Raw genomic sequence first — 14318 nt, 5'->3', positions numbered from 1 at the left:
GTCAAGCACTTGTGTTTGGTAGACACTCTAATGCACAAGAAACATTTCAAAATCCAAAACAGCAGATGCACCACTCACAATAGGAGCAAAACCAACTGACAAATAAGCAAAGCGTTGAACAATATCAGTAAAACCAAAAACAACTGGTCTCTGTCCTGAGATTATTTTTTTCAGAAAGATAAAAAACAAACAAATAGATGAAATAATAAGCAAACTTAAAATGAACTATTTGGATGATCCAGGAGTACCCGTTCTGTCAACTGTCACTTAACCCATGTTGCTTAACTGTCTGGTTGTAACGTAGGCAAATGAACTGAGGCAAAAAGTTTAGAATTGGTCTTAAATGAATCATAAAAAATATGAAAGAAAACTACAATAAGAGTCACTTGTTCTTTTGGGAAAATGTATCGTGAATAACTCACACAGAAAAACAGGTGTGGAAAGACCTGGATTAAAAAAAACCTGATTTGGAGTTTACTTTTTCAGATTGGCCAGCAGGCAGACTTTCCTTAAATAGTCTAAAGATATAGAATCACATTGAAAGCCTTCAACAATGACCATCTAAATGCGTGTGTGTAGTAAATAGCTCTGCAATGCAACATTTTAATTTTTGTTTAGGTTAAGAAAAGGCATATCAATTCACTTATGACACATATTTCAGTCCTTAAACTAATTGGACATCTATTCATCCCTCCATATACACATTCATATTCTATCATCACTTCTCCAGAACTCAGAATGGCAGGTGCAGCAACCTGACCAGGCTGACGAATGCAATACACCAGGGGTCGGTTCCCAGTTCATCGCAGGGCGACACTGACAAACTATTCACATCTGTAGCAGCACTCACACCGGTAGGTAATTGAAGATGCCGTTTTGTGTTCTATGCATGCATTTGAATTGTAGGAGGAAACCATTGCAACACAAGATAATCCATAAAAACAGGGAAGATATGTAAACAGACAAGTGACAGACGTTGGGATCAAACTCGTGACCTGCTTGCTGTGAAGTAGCAGTGCTCACCACTGCAGCACCATGCCAACAACTCCAACTGTCATGATGATAAAATGCCAAACTGTGTTCATATATTTGTTTTCAAAGTTAGAAATGAGGAAAAAAAATGATAACTCAAAGGTTTATGTTGTAAAGTAAAGTAAAAGCTGAATCATGATCAACGTGGAACAATTGCTCATTTGCAAAAGAGCAAGATAACCTTGAGATTATGTGTCTACAGAAAAATATTTTGAGTATAATAAAGTGATTGAGGAATCATAACATTGAGCTTAGAATGTTTGTTTTTTATTTTTTGTTTAGGAAACATTTATTGTGCTTGCATTTAAACAAAAATTGAGAATGTGGAAAAGAAAGGGTGACCTTATATGACACTGCAGTTAGCAAACCCAAAATCAAAGACTCATTCATACCTCTGAGCTGTCTTCCAAATCTCCAAAGACATCAGCAAAGTCTGAGGGACTTTTCCTCAGAGTCTGGTCAGCAGGCAGCGTGTTGTCATTGTAAGACGTCACAAACTTAAAGTCACTGGTGCGAGATCCTGTTGTCAGGTATGTGTCATAGTTGTAAGCACTGCGTAAAGTTCCTGTGCCATCAACGTCTGCGTAATTAGGAGGCAGATATGCACCAGGGATGGCCACTGCTCCATCAAACAACATTCTGGGTTTTCTCCTGCGACAGAACCTCACACCCAGGATGATGATGATGAAGGTCAGAAAGAAAGTGGACACTGACACCAGAGCGATGATCAGATAAGAGGTGAGTTTGGAATTCTTCTCATCAGAGGAAATGTCTTTGAGCTCTGGCACCTCAGCCAAGTTATCAGAAATGATCAAGTTCATGGAACAGGTGGCAGAGAGAGGAGGCTGTCCGTTATCTTTCACTGCCACAATCAGGTTCTGTTTCATGCTGTCACTCTCAGAAATGTCCCGCTGCGTCCTGATCTCTCCACTGTGGACACCGATAGTGAAAAGTCCCGCATCGGTGGATTGGACTATATGATAGGACAGCCAGGCGTTCTGTCCAGAGTCCGCGTCCACCGCGATCACTTTGGACACCAGAGAGCCTCCGTGCGCAGCTTTGGGCACCAGCTCGGTCATGAAGGAGTTGCCCTCTGGGGCGGGGTACAGGATCTGAGGAGAGTTGTCATTCACATCTGACACGAACACACTGACGCTCACGTTGCTGCTCAGCGGAGGAGAACCGTTGTCTCTGGCCATCACATGCACCTTCAAACTCTTCAGCTGTTCATAATCAAAGGACCTGACGGCGTGGATCACACCCGTGTCTCCGTTCACGGAGACATAGGAGGACACCGGGGCACCGTTCACCTCACCAGGCAACAGAGAATAAATCACAGTCCCGTTCTGTCTCCAGTCGGGGTCTCGAGCCGTGACGGAACATAAGGTGGAGCCAGGTTTGTTATTTTCACTCACATAGGCGCTGTACGACTGTTCCTCAAACACAGGTGGGTTGTCGTTGACGTCAGCGACAGATAAGTGAACAGTTTTAGAGGAGGACAGAGGTGGAGAGCCCTCGTCAGTGGCAGTGATAGTAATGTTGTAATCAGACACCAGTTCACGGTCCAGTTGTCCTGTGGTCACCAGAGAATAATAGTTCTTGATGGAGGGAACCAACTTGAAGGGAACATTTTGCTGAATTGAACAACGGACCCGTCTGTTATTCTCAGAGTCTCTATCCTGCACATTAATGATGCCCACCTCTGAACCAGGTGATGTGTCTTCGGGTAGAGGATTGTTCAGTGATTTCAAATTGATTACAGGGGCGTTGTCATTCACATCAGTGACAGAAATTATTACTTTGGCATAAGAGGAGAGGCCTAGTCCATCTTTAGCTTTCACACGGATCTCAAATGACGTCATGGTTTCATAATCAATAGGACCGATTACTTTAATCTCGCCCAATTTTCGATCAATTGAAAATGTCTGTTTTACATCATCAGTAACATGGCCAAATTCATACGTCACATCTCCATTGACTCCCTCATCAGCATCAGTGGCACTCACAGTGACAACCACAGTGTCTAAAGGAGAGTTCTCAGGCAGACTGGCTTTATAAACGGCTTGACTGAACACTGGGGCGTTATCATTAGCATCCAGCACTGTGACGTGAATGACGACTGTACCTGATCTCTGAGGAGAGCCTCCATCTAGAGCTGTGAGGATCAAATTGATCTCACGCTGATTTTCACGATCCAGCTCTTTATCCAGAACCAGCTCGATTGTGTTTGCGTTTGCAGCCAAAACAAAATGCTCGTTCTTTTTCAGGCTGTAATGCTGAACGGAATTCTGGCCTATGTCGGCATCGTGAGCCTCCTCTATCACAAAGCGAGCACCTTTATCTGCAGACTCTTGAATCTCTAAATTGATATACTCTTCCTTAAATTGTGGGGAGTTATCGTTAACATCCTGAATATGGAGAGAAACACGGTGGAGCTCCAGAGGGTTCTCCAGCACAAGCTCCTGTTTCAGGATGCATGAAGCCCTGTCACCACAAAGCCCCTCTCGGTCAATCCTGTCCGCAACGATCAGCTCTCCGCTGTTCACGTTGATGTCACAGTAACGTTCGTCAGTCCCGTCGGTGTCAATGCGGGCTCTCCTGCGTGACAAAGCGGCCGAGTCCAGACCGAGATCCTTGGCTATATTCCCAACAACCGATCCTCGTTTCATCTCCTCCGGAAAAGAATAGGTCGTGTCTCCATGCGCAGCATATATCCAAAGCACCGGAAAATAGAATGTGTACAGCCACAAAGCCATTGCTCCAGAGTGCATCTTCAAGCACAGATCTACAAAACGTCTGAGTGGCAACGGAACAAACATCCAAATGTCCGAACATCAGAGTGAGCGTCGATGGTGAGAGAGATCGCAATAGGCGGACACACATTTAGCTACAATGGCAGCGGTTTCAAATTCGAAGGCAGGTGTACAGCGACACCGTGAGTTCAATTAAATAACAGCAGCACTGATCACAAAAATCCACGGACGACCATTGATAAAATGCGCTGTACACTAAAAACCTGTAAATTATTCATGTTTTCACATGCCTGTTTGGTCCGTGAAAACACTAAGAATACGTTGGTATTACCACAATGTCTTGGAATCAACACTAAACATTTTTTTTTTTTTTTTTTTGTAATTAGTTCAAGTAATGTTTGAAGGCTAATGATACACAATAATCATGTTTGTTTGTTGTTTGTTTCGGGCTACATATCAAAGGTAACTTTTTTCATGCAGTAACATGAACATTAACAATCTATTTTGTTTTGTTTTGTTTTGTTTTTCTTACTTTATTTTACAATCTGGGATAAATGGACCTCATTGGAATGTTCTACAAACTGATTATTCAGAAGTTACTTCATATATATAGATATATAGGGAAGGACTGAATGAGATACATTCAGAGAGGAGATTCAGAGAAGTGAGAGAGAAGGCAGACAAAATACATTTTAAAAAGGGAAGAATAAATGAGCGTTAAAGGGAAATTATGCGGTTGTAGAGGTAGAATTTCAACTGAAGACAAATGCAGTTAGATGTTAAATGCCAGATATCATTAACTGTGAAGAAATAAAAGATCAAAATGATTTGCCTTGTCATAAGCACTGCAGGCACATCTACATTACGAACTCATTTCAGTCTATAAAGTCAAAAACTTGAACTCTATTTCAAATTTGACAAGAAAAAAACCCAGACAACACTAGCCATTCTGCACATTATGATAAAGGTGATTTAGCGATGAACCCTATTAGCCCAATTAACAGCAAAAAAAAAATCTCCAAATAACTGTCAGTGAAAAAACAAATCAGCATGTCTAAACTCAGCCATGGAACACAAAGAACACCACACTTCATATGTGCATTTTTAGTAAAGGGGCACTGATTGGCTGTATTTCAAGCATAACAACAACAAAAAAAAACTTGGTCATATTTCAAAAGATGATGGTGAATTGATTTAAAAAACAGTTACCCTGATATAACTGTAGCAGCAGGGTGCTGTAGCCTCCTACTGCTATAAAAGGGCTGGACCCGTGATACCCCTTAACATGTTTGCAGTTTATAGCTGAGCTTGAGACAATATTATCCAACACTAAAAACATGAAGACAGATCAAGAAAATAAGCATCCAATTCACCGTTCCCACTATCAGCCATGTCCTCATGTTTCATTTTGCTTCTTCAATAACTGAAAAAAAAACTGTGGAAAGAGTCACACCTGATTTGAACCTTTGAACAATACTGTACATTTGGAAATATGACAATGTATTTGATTCTGACATAACACGGACAAAAAGAGCCAGGGGCGACCCCATCAACCCCAAGTAGGAAATGCCAACAAAGAAATTGACATTATTTGTAAGCATTGCATCAAATTATTAATAACTGTCAGTGAACAAACAAAGCAGCATGTCTAAACTCAGCCGTGGAACACAAAGAACACCACACTTCATATGTGCATTTCTATAACTGTAAAAAACCAGTGAGGTCGTTTGTACATGGGATTGGACTGTCTAAGTCTCTGATACTTCAAAAATAATGGTGCAACCAACACAACTAAACCCAATCGAACTTTATCCAATAATAATTGAATATAAAACTAAGAAACAATATCATTGCCAATTGGAAAACATAAAAATGGGGGAGACGGTCTTGCAGATTTCAGCACCATGGACAGAAGTCAAGGACGGAGATCCTATCATTGGTGGAAAGCAAAAACATACAGCAAACCCCAATGAGAGGTTCAAAGAAAAACTGGTCGTCAATGTATATAATAATAAATCATTCTCACTAGTAAATAGAAAATCTAAGTGCTTTCAAACTGTCTGTCATGTGCAGGTTTGCGGTGATCATAAAACATCGCTCTATTGACAATCTTGCAAAACACCATTCCACTATCCCTTAATATATGGAGACACATTCTATAGCATCCACAAAAAATAAATTATATTTACACGACAAGCGGCAGAAAATGGTTGGATGGATGGAGTAAAAAAAAAAAGACAGCAGCAAAGGCTGAAGTCGAGGAACAAAACCGAAGAACCATATCCCCACATAGACAACAAAATAAAAATGTATGGGGAGAATAGAATATTGTTTGGCTATTGCTTAATGTTGTTGGACACAGGCTAAGTTAAATGAAAAGCAGTCCTACCTCAGGGGAACCATCACTATCTCCAAAAACATCAGCGAAGTCTGAAGGACTTTTCCTCAGAGTCTGGTCAGCAGGCAGCGTGTTGTCATTGTAAGACGTCACAAACTTAAAGTCACTGGTGCGAGATCCTGTTGTCAGGTATGTGTCATAGTTGTAAGCACTGCGCAAAGTTCCTGTGCCATCAACGTCTGCGTAATTAGGAGGCAGATATGCACCAGGGATGGCCACTGCTCCATCAAACAACATTCTGGGTTTTCTCCTGCGACAGAACCTCACACCCAGGATGATGATGATGAAGGTCAGAAAGAAAGTGGACACTGACACCAGAGCGATGATCAGATAAGAGGTGAGTTTGGAATTCTTCTCATCAGAGGAAATGTCTTTGAGCTCTGGCACCTCAGCCAAGTTGTCAGAAATGATCAGGTTCATGGAACAGGTGGCAGAGAGAGGAGGCTGTCCGTTATCTTTCACTGCCACAATCAGGTTCTGTTTCATGCTGTCACTCTCAGAAATGTCCCGCTGCGTCCTGATCTCTCCACTGTGGACACCGATAGTGAAAAGTCCCGCATCGGTGGATTGGACTATATGATAGGACAGCCAGGCGTTCTGTCCAGAGTCTGCGTCCACCGCGATCACTTTGGACACCAGAGAGCCTCCGTGCGCAGCTTTGGGCACCAGCTCGGTCATGAAGGAGTTGCCCTCTGGGGCGGGGTACAGAATCTGGGGAGAGTTGTCATTCACATCTGACAGGAACACACTGACGCTCACGTTGCTGCTCAGCGGAGGAGAACCGTTGTCTCTGGCCATCACGTGCACCTTCAAACTCCTCAGCTGTTCATAATCAAAGGACCTGACGGCGTGGATCACACCCGTGTCTCCGTTCACGGAGACATAGGAGGACACCGGGGCACCGTTCACCTCACCAGGCAACAGAGAATAAATCACGGTCCCGTTCTGTCTCCAGTCGGGGTCTCGAGCCGTGACGGAACATAAAGTGGAGCCAGGTTTGTTATTTTCACTCACATATGCGCTGTACGACTGTTCCTCAAACACAGGTGGGTTGTCGTTGACGTCAGCGACAGATAAGTGAACAGTTTTAGAGGAGGACAGAGGTGGAGAGCCCTCGTCAGTGGCAGTGATAGTAATGTTGTAATCAGACACCAGTTCACGGTCCAGTTGTCCTGTGGTCACCAGAGAATAATAGTTCTTGATGGAGGGAACCAACTTGAAGGGAACGTTTTGTTGAATAGAACATCGGACCAGTTGGTTGTTCTCTGAGTCTGCATCCTGCACATTAATGATGCCCACCTCTGAACCAGGTGACACGTTCTCAGGTATTGGATTTGCCAATGATTTCACATAGATTATAGGTACATTGTCATTCACATCTGTAATATCAACAGTTACCTTTGTATATGTTGATAGTCCTAAACCATCCTTTGCTTTGATGCGCAAATCATATGTTGCAACATCTTCAAAGTCTATTGGACCATTTACTTTAATATCACCTTTCTTCCTATCAATACTGAAAGCTCTCTTTACATCATCAGTAACATGGCCAAACTCATACGTCACATCTCCATTGACTCCCTCATCAGCATCAGTGGCGCTCACAGTGACAATCACAGTGTCTAAAGGAGAGTTCTCAGGCAGACTGGCTTTATAAACGGCTTGACTGAACACTGGGGCGTTATCATTAGCATCCAGCACTGTGACGTGAATGACGACTGTACCTGATCTCTGAGGAGAGCCTCCATCTAGAGCTGTGAGGATCAAATTGATCTCACGCTGATTTTCACGATCCAGCTCTTTATCCAGAACCAGCTCGATTGTGTTTCCGTTTGCAGCCAAAACAAAATTCTCGTTCTTTTTCAGGTTATAATGCTGAACTGAATTCTGGCCCACATCCGCATCATGAGCCTCCTCAATGACATAGCGTGCCCCTCTATCGGCAGACTCCCTGATTTCAATCTCGATCGAATCCTCCTTAAACTGTGGCGAGTTATCATTGATATCCTGAACATGTAAGGTAAAAGAATGGAGCTCCAGAGGGTTTTCAAGCACGAGGTCGCGTCTGATCACACACGACGGTTTTTGTCCACAAAGCGATTCGCGATCGATCCTCTCCGCAACTGTTAAATCTCCGGTGCTGAGACTGATGTCACAATATCGTTTCCGAGTCCCCGTAGCATCAATACGTGCATTCCTTACAGGCAGCGTACTCGAGTCCATGTTAAGATCCTTGGCTAGATTCCCAATAACATATCCGCGTTTCATCTCCTCTGGAAAAGAATAGCTGACGTCGCCCCTCACCGCTTGCCACATCAGAAAGACAAGAAACATCCACAGTTTCAAGGCCATTTTCCGGGTGGTTTATGATGGATGATGAACTCTCTCGAAAGACTTTGAACAAAATAAGCAAGTCAAAAGAACGACGAGTGACCACACTAAGTCTTGCTGTATCCTACAAATGACATGAACCGAAACGCTACCCTTTGGTCGGTATTAGACTGGGCGGAATAGAATCAGTGTGTGACATAGACTGGTGCATAGCGACACCATGAGTGAAAACGAGAAATGACAGTGTGTGAAGAAAAAAAAAACTGTTAGTGATTAGACGACAAACTCACAATATATATATTTTTTTTTCGCATGACGCTTCATTAGACATGTTCCTTCGACGTTTTGATATCAAAATGAAAAGACCAAGATCAATATAATCATATGCTTGTCAATCCCTCAATTCTCCAATATAGTCTCGCATGATCAGGAGATGTGCCTTTTTGGAAGGTTTTTATTTGTTTCGTTTTATTTGTCTTTGTCTAAAAAATGTAACCACCCGCATTCGCATAAAACTATAACATTATTATTATTATTATTATTATTATTATTATTATTATTATTATTATTATTATTATTATTAGTAGTAGTAGTAGTAGTAGAATGAATAATAATTGTTCTGGTACATATGAAAGTATTTATATACAGACAGTAAAGCCTCTCAAAGCAAGAACCCTACTGCACAACATTTTATTTTTGTTTTTATTTTATTTTGGTCAGAACAAGTCAAAATATGAAATCGAAATCTTGACACATACTTGATGGATTCAAATACATTTTGTTTTTATGTTTTTTTTCAGATGTCCGGACGAAAGTGTAATGAGTCAGAATAGCAGAATTCTGCCATCAGAAACTTGTTAGCTGTATCACTATAAGATTGACGATTATGGTTTAGTTTGTCCAATCAAAATTTGTGTGGTCTGCAAAAAAAATAAAATTACTTTTGAGGGAAGACATGAATGTAAAAAAGGTTCCTTTTTTTAAAGCAGAAATTGTGATTTAAAAAATATATATATAATCAATTTAAAGAAAAACAAATATTTATTTGCGAATAAACCAGAATTTGTATGGATTGAATTGTGTTTTGCTTAGAGAAAAGAGGCAATGCAAAAGAACAAAAAACCCACACATTTCCACAAGCTTAACGTGTGAAAAATCCTTGAAGAGAAACATAACTTTCAAAGAAATCTCTCAAATCCAATCAGCATCTATCATCAGCAAATGTTTTGCCCAATAAGAGTACATAACTAATAACCATTCCATTATGCTTCAGTAAACGAAGAAGACTTTTCCAGGACGAAAACGCCAACATTATAAACAACAACAAGAAGGCTAAAACATACAAGACTCGAGGTTTCAAGATCAGTTAAAAAGCACGACTATACAATTATATAACCACAAAAACAAAAGGGGGAGGGCGTTGGACCTACTTCATCTCATTGGACAGTTTAAGTTCAGAAAAAAAAAAACTGTTCTTACCTCTGGAGAACCATCACAATCTCCAAAAATATCAGCAAAGTCTGAAGGACTTTTCCTCAGAGTCTGGTCAGCAGGCAGCGTGTTGTCATTGTATGACGTCACAAACTTAAAGTCACTGGTGCGAGATCCTGTTGTCAGGTATGTATCATAGTTGTAAGCACTGCGCAAAGTTCCTGTGCCATCAACGTCTGCATAATTAGGAGGGAGATATGCACCAGGGATGGCCACTGCTCCATCAAACAACATTCTGGGTTTTCTCCTGCGACAGAACCTCACACCCAGGATGATGATGATGAAGGTCAGAAAGAAAGTGGACACTGACACCAGAGCGATGATCAGATAAGAGGTGAGTTTGGAATTCTTCTCATCAGAGGAAATGTCTTTGAGCTCTGGCACCTCAGCCAAGTTGTCAGAAATGATCAGGTTCATGGAACAGGTGGCAGAGAGAGGAGGCTGTCCGTTATCTTTCACTGCCACAATCAGGTTCTGTTTCATGCTGTCACTCTCAGAAATGTCCCTCTGTGTCCTGATCTCTCCACTGTGGACACCGATAGTGAAAAGTCCCGCATCGGTGGATTGGACTATATGATAGGACAGCCAGGCGTTCTGTCCAGAGTCCGCGTCCACCGCGATCACTTTGGACACCAGAGAGCCTCCGTGCGCAGCTTTGGGCACCAGCTCGGTCATGAAGGAGTTGCCCTCTGGGGCGGGGTACAGGATCTGAGGAGAGTTGTCATTCACATCTGACACGAACACACTGACGCTCACGTTGCTGCTCAGCGGAGGAGAACCGTTGTCTCTGGCCATCACGTGCACCTTCAAGCTCTTCAGCTGCTCATAATCAAAGGACCTGACGGCGTGGATCACACCCGTGTCTCCGTTCACGGAGACATAGGAGGAAACCGGGGCACCGTTCACCTCACCAGGCAACAGAGAATAAATAACAGTCCCGTTCTGTCTCCAGTCGGGGTCTCGAGCCGTGACGGAACACAAAGTGGAGCCAGGTTTGTTATTTTCACTCACATATGCGCTGTACGACTGTTCCTCAAACACAGGTGGGTTGTCGTTGACGTCAGCGACAGATAAGTGAACAGTTTTAGAGGAGGACAGAGGTGGAGAGCCCTCGTCAGTGGCAGTGATAGTAATGTTGTAATCAGACACCAGTTCACGGTCCAGTTGTCCTGTGGTCACCAGAGAATAATAGTTCTTGATGGAGGGAACCAACTTGAAGGGAACGTTTTGCTGAATTGAACAACGGACCCGTCTGTTATTCTCAGAGTCTCTATCTTGCACATTAATGATGCCCACCTCTGAACCAGGTGATGTGTCTTCTGGTAGAGGATTGTTCAGTGATTTCAAATTGATCACAGGGGCGTTGTCATTCACATCAGTGACAGAAATTATTACTTTGGCATAAGAGGAGAGGCCTAGTCCATCTTTAGCTTTCACACGGATCTCAAATGACGTCATGGTTTCATAATCAATAGGGCCGATCACTGTAATCTCGCCCAATTTTCGATCAATTGAAAATGTCTGTTTTACATCATCGGTAACATGGCCAAATTCATACGTCACATCTCCATTGACTCCCTCATCAGCATCAGTGGCACTCACAGTGACAACCACAGTGTCTAAAGGAGAGTTCTCAGGCAGACTGGCTTTATAAACGGCTTGACTGAACACTGGGGCGTTATCATTAGCATCCAGCACTGTGACGTGAATGACGACTGTACCTGATCTCTGAGGAGAGCCTCCATCTAGAGCTGTGAGGATCAAATTGATCTCACGCTGATTTTCACGATCCAGCTCTTTATCCAGAACCAGCTCGATTGTGTTTCCGTTTGCAACCAAAACAAAATGCTCGTTCTTTTTCAGGCTGTAATGCTGAACGGAATTCTGGCCTATGTCAGCATCGTGAGCCTCCTCTATCACAAAGCGAGCACCTTTATCTGCAGACTCTCGAATCTCTAAATTGATATACTCTTCCTTAAATTGTGGGGAGTTATCATTAACATCCTGAATATGGAGAGAAACACGGTGGAGCTCCAGAGGGTTCTCCAGCACAAGCTCCTGTTTCAGGATGCATGAAGCCCTGTCACCACAAAGCCCCTCTCGGTCAATCCTGTCCGCAACGATCAGCTCTCCGCTGTTCACGTTGATGTCACAGTAACGTTCGTCAGTCCCGTCGGTGTCGATGCGGGCTCTCCTGCGTGACAAAGCGGCCGAGTCCAGACCGAGATCCTTGGCTATATTCCCAACAACCGATCCTCGTTTCATCTCCTCCGGTAAAGAATAGGTCGTGTCTCCATGCGCAGCATATATCCAAAGCACCGGGAAATAGAATGTGTACAGCCACAAAGCCATTGCTCCAGAGTGCATCTTCAAGCACAGATCTATAAAACGTCTGAGTGGCAACGGAACAAACATCCAAATGTCCGAACATCAGAGTGAGCGTCGATGGTGAGAGAGATCGCAATAGGCGGACACACATTTAGCTACAATGGCAGCGGTTTCAAATTCGAAGGCAGGTGTACAGCGACACCGTGAGTTCAATTAAATAACAACAACACTGATCACAAAAATCCATTGATGACCATTGATAAAATGCGCTCTTGACTAAAACCCTGTAAAACATTATTTTTTTTCACATGCCTATTGGTGCGTGAAAACCCTCAGAATACGTTGGTATTACCACAATGTCTTGGCATCAACACTAAACAGTTTTTGTTGTTGTTGTTGTTGTTGTTGTTGTTGTTGTTTTAATTAGTTCAAGTTGTGTTTTGAAGGCTAACAAAACAAAATAATCATGTTTGTTTGCTGTTTGTTTCGGGCTACATATCAGAGGTAACTTTTTTCATGCCGTAACATGAACATTACCAATCTATTTTTTTGTTTTGTTTTGTCTTTCTTACTTTATTTTACAATCTGGGATAAATGGACCTCACCGAAATGTTCTACCAACTGATGATTCAGAATTTACTTCATATATATATATGGGGAAGGACAGAATGAGATAAATTCAGAGAGGAGATTCAGAGAAGTGAGAGAGAAGGAAGACAAGATAAATTTTAAAAAGAGAAGAATAAATGAGCGTTAAAGGGAAATTATGTGGTTGTAGAGGGAGAATTTAAACTGAAGACAAATGCAGTTAGATGTTAAATGCCAGCTATCATTAACTGTGAAGAAATAAAAGATCAAGATGATTTGCCTTGTCACAAGCACTGCAGGAACTTCTACATTACGAACTCATTTCAGTCTATAAAGTGAAAAACTTGAACTCTATTTCAAATTTGACGAGAATAAAAACCGATAACACTGGCCATTCTGCACATTATGATAAATGTGATTCAGCTATAAACCCTATTAGCCCAATTAACAGCAAAAAAAAAAAAAGAAAATAAATATCCCCAAATAACTGTCAGTGAAAAAACAAATCAGCATGTCTAAACTCAGCCGTGGGACACAGAGAACACCACACCTCATATGTGCATTCTTGTAAAGGGGCACTGATTGGCTGTATTGCAAGCATAACAAAAAAAAAAAAACTTGGTCATATTTCAAAAGATGATGGTGAATTGATTTAAAAAACAGTTACCCTGATATAACAGTAGCAGCAGGGTGCTGTAGCCTCCCACTGCTATAAAAGGGCTGGACCCGTGATACCCCTTAACATGTTTGCAGTTTATAGCAGAGCTTGAGACAATATTATCCAACACTAAAAACATGAAGACAGATCAAGACAATAAGCATCCCATTCACCATTACAAATATCAGCCATGTGGACTTGTATAATTTTGCTTCTTCAGTAACTGAAAAAAACTGTGGAAAGAGTCACACCTGATTTGAGCCTTGGAACAATACTGTACATATGGAAATATGGCAATGTATCTGATTCTGACATGACACAGACAACAGACACAAAGAGCCAGAGCCCACCACATCAACCTCAAGTAAGAAATGCCAACACAGAAATTGACATTATTTGTAAGTATTGCATCAAATTATTAATACAAATTATCTATAACTGTAAAAAAAAAAAAAAAAAACAACAACAACAACAACAGTAAGGTCATTTATACCTGAGATGGACTGTCTAAGTCTCTAATACTTCAACAATAATGGTACGACCAACAAAACTAAACCCATGCAACTTTACCGAACAGTACTTAGATACAAAACCAAAAAACAATAACACTGCCAATTTGAAAACGTAATTGGGAAGTCTCGCAGATTTCAGCAACATGGACAGAAGTCAAGCACAGACATCGTCTCATTGGTTCAAAGCACAAAAAAGTACAGCAAACACCAATGAGTAAGATTTAAAG

General features: G+C 41.8%; 3 protein-coding genes across 10 annotated transcripts in view; all 3 read right to left on the bottom strand.

The window, feature by feature from the left end:
• The window catches only part of LOC142901788 (protocadherin gamma-A11-like), a 218723-nt gene that overhangs the window by 163275 nt on the left and 41130 nt on the right, over positions 1-14318 (bottom strand). Inside the window, exon 1 of one of the 8 annotated variants that reach the window (XM_076046449.1) lies at positions 9994-12408. The exons of 6 other annotated variants lie outside the window; for them this stretch is intronic. In XM_076046449.1, the coding sequence (XP_075902564.1) occupies positions 9994-12372 (2379 nt within the window). In that variant the 5' untranslated portion in view covers positions 12373-12408. Of the gene's footprint in view, positions 1-9993; positions 12409-14318 lie in introns of those variants that run through there. One more of the 8 variants, XM_076046472.1, reaches the window with a different exon arrangement.
• Positions 267-3932, bottom strand: LOC142901841 (protocadherin beta-15-like). The gene has a single exon (XM_076046544.1). It carries the CDS (start codon positions 3849-3851, stop codon positions 1419-1421), a length of 2433 nt encoding a protein of 810 aa, XP_075902659.1. The 5' UTR covers positions 3852-3932; the 3' UTR covers positions 267-1418.
• On the bottom strand, positions 6154-8765 carry LOC142901692 (protocadherin gamma-A12-like). Its single transcript, XM_076046310.1, has one exon. The coding sequence runs from the start codon at positions 8533-8535 to the stop codon at positions 6154-6156; it is 2382 nt and encodes a 793-aa protein (XP_075902425.1). The 5' UTR covers positions 8536-8765.

This window comes from Nelusetta ayraudi, unplaced genomic scaffold (assembly GCF_046127955.1).
Source record: "Nelusetta ayraudi isolate G7.1 ecotype Tasmania unplaced genomic scaffold, CSIRO-AGI_Nayr_v1 ptg000090l, whole genome shotgun sequence".
NCBI classification, from domain to species: domain Eukaryota; kingdom Metazoa; phylum Chordata; class Actinopteri; order Tetraodontiformes; family Monacanthidae; genus Nelusetta; species Nelusetta ayraudi.
This window is presented reverse-complemented; position numbering and strand designations above follow the sequence as displayed.

Excerpts from the sequence above, each read along its gene's own strand:
- LOC142901841 (XM_076046544.1), bottom strand. The coding sequence starts at position 3,851 with ATGTTTGTTCCGTTGCCACTCAGACGTTTTGTAGATCTGTGCTTGAAG.
- LOC142901692 (XM_076046310.1), bottom strand. The coding sequence starts at position 8,535 with ATGGCCTTGAAACTGTGGATGTTTCTTGTCTTTCTGATGTGGCAAGCG.